Raw genomic sequence first — 822 nt, 5'->3', positions numbered from 1 at the left:
TGTTCTTATTATACATTTCTTATTGGTATTATCTTTATAATCACATTATTTGTTCTTATTTTTTATTTATTTACTTATTCAATTCACTTCTTCACTGTCTTTCTTATCCCATTCTTTTTATGTCTTTTATTACTACTGACACTCATTTTCTAAATAACACTGAATGTCAATTTCTTATTTGCTTTTCATTCTAAGAGTCAAGAACATTACTCAATAACAAATATAGTATAGTTTGATATTCTTTTCATTGAAAAAAGAGTCATAAAAAACAATAATAGGAAATAATAAAAAGAAAAATTTAGTTCAATATACAGCTTCTAAACAAGAAATTATTTCTTCTGCTCTTATTCTTTTTGCAGACTCTTGGCACCAGGCTGATTCAATTAGTGATCTAATTGGTTCTTGAACTTCATTTATAAGAGAAGGGCGCTGTCCTTGTGCAGTTGCATTGGCAATTGACCATGGGAATTTAAATTCTGATTTAGGAAATGGATCTTTCCATGTAATGATTTGTAACATTGTTATTGAAAATGAATATATATCTGATGGCATTTTATAATGTTCTCTGTTTAATATTTCTGGTGCCATATAATTTGGTGAACCTATCCCTTTTGTGAATGTCATATTTGTCATCATCATATTAATGTTTCTTGCACTTCCAAAGTCAGTTAATTTCAATTAACTTCAATATTATCATCAAGTGAGATAACAAGGAAATTATCTGGTTTAATATCTCGATGTAATATTCCATTTGAATGAAGATATAATATTCCTTTTGCTCCATCTATCATGAATTTGATTCTTAATTTTTTTGATATTTCT

The 822-nt window shown here is 27.0% G+C and overlaps 2 protein-coding genes across 2 annotated transcripts; both read right to left on the bottom strand.

Moving 5' to 3' along the window:
* Positions 1 to 303: 303 nt before the first annotated feature.
* On the bottom strand, positions 304 to 639 carry ENU1_213870 (tyrosine kinase, putative; the record flags this gene model as incomplete). The annotated part of the gene is made up of 1 exon (XM_008862495.1): positions 304 to 639. One exon carries the CDS (start codon positions 637 to 639, stop codon positions 304 to 306), a length of 336 nt encoding a protein of 111 aa, XP_008860717.1.
* Positions 640 to 674: 35 nt separating this feature from the next.
* On the bottom strand, positions 675 to 791 carry ENU1_213860 (tyrosine kinase, putative; the record flags this gene model as incomplete). Its single annotated transcript, XM_008862494.1, has 1 exon — positions 675 to 791. The coding sequence occupies one exon, from the start codon at positions 789 to 791 to the stop codon at positions 675 to 677; it is 117 nt and encodes a 38-aa protein (XP_008860716.1).
* Positions 792 to 822: the final 31 nt, after the last annotated feature.

Source organism: Entamoeba nuttalli (assembly GCF_000257125.1).
Source record: "Entamoeba nuttalli P19 unplaced genomic scaffold asmbl_10210, whole genome shotgun sequence".
Lineage (NCBI taxonomy): Eukaryota > Evosea > Mastigamoebida > Endamoebidae > Entamoeba > Entamoeba nuttalli.
Note: the sequence above shows the minus strand (reverse complement) of the source record. Positions and strands in the feature narration are given on the sequence as shown.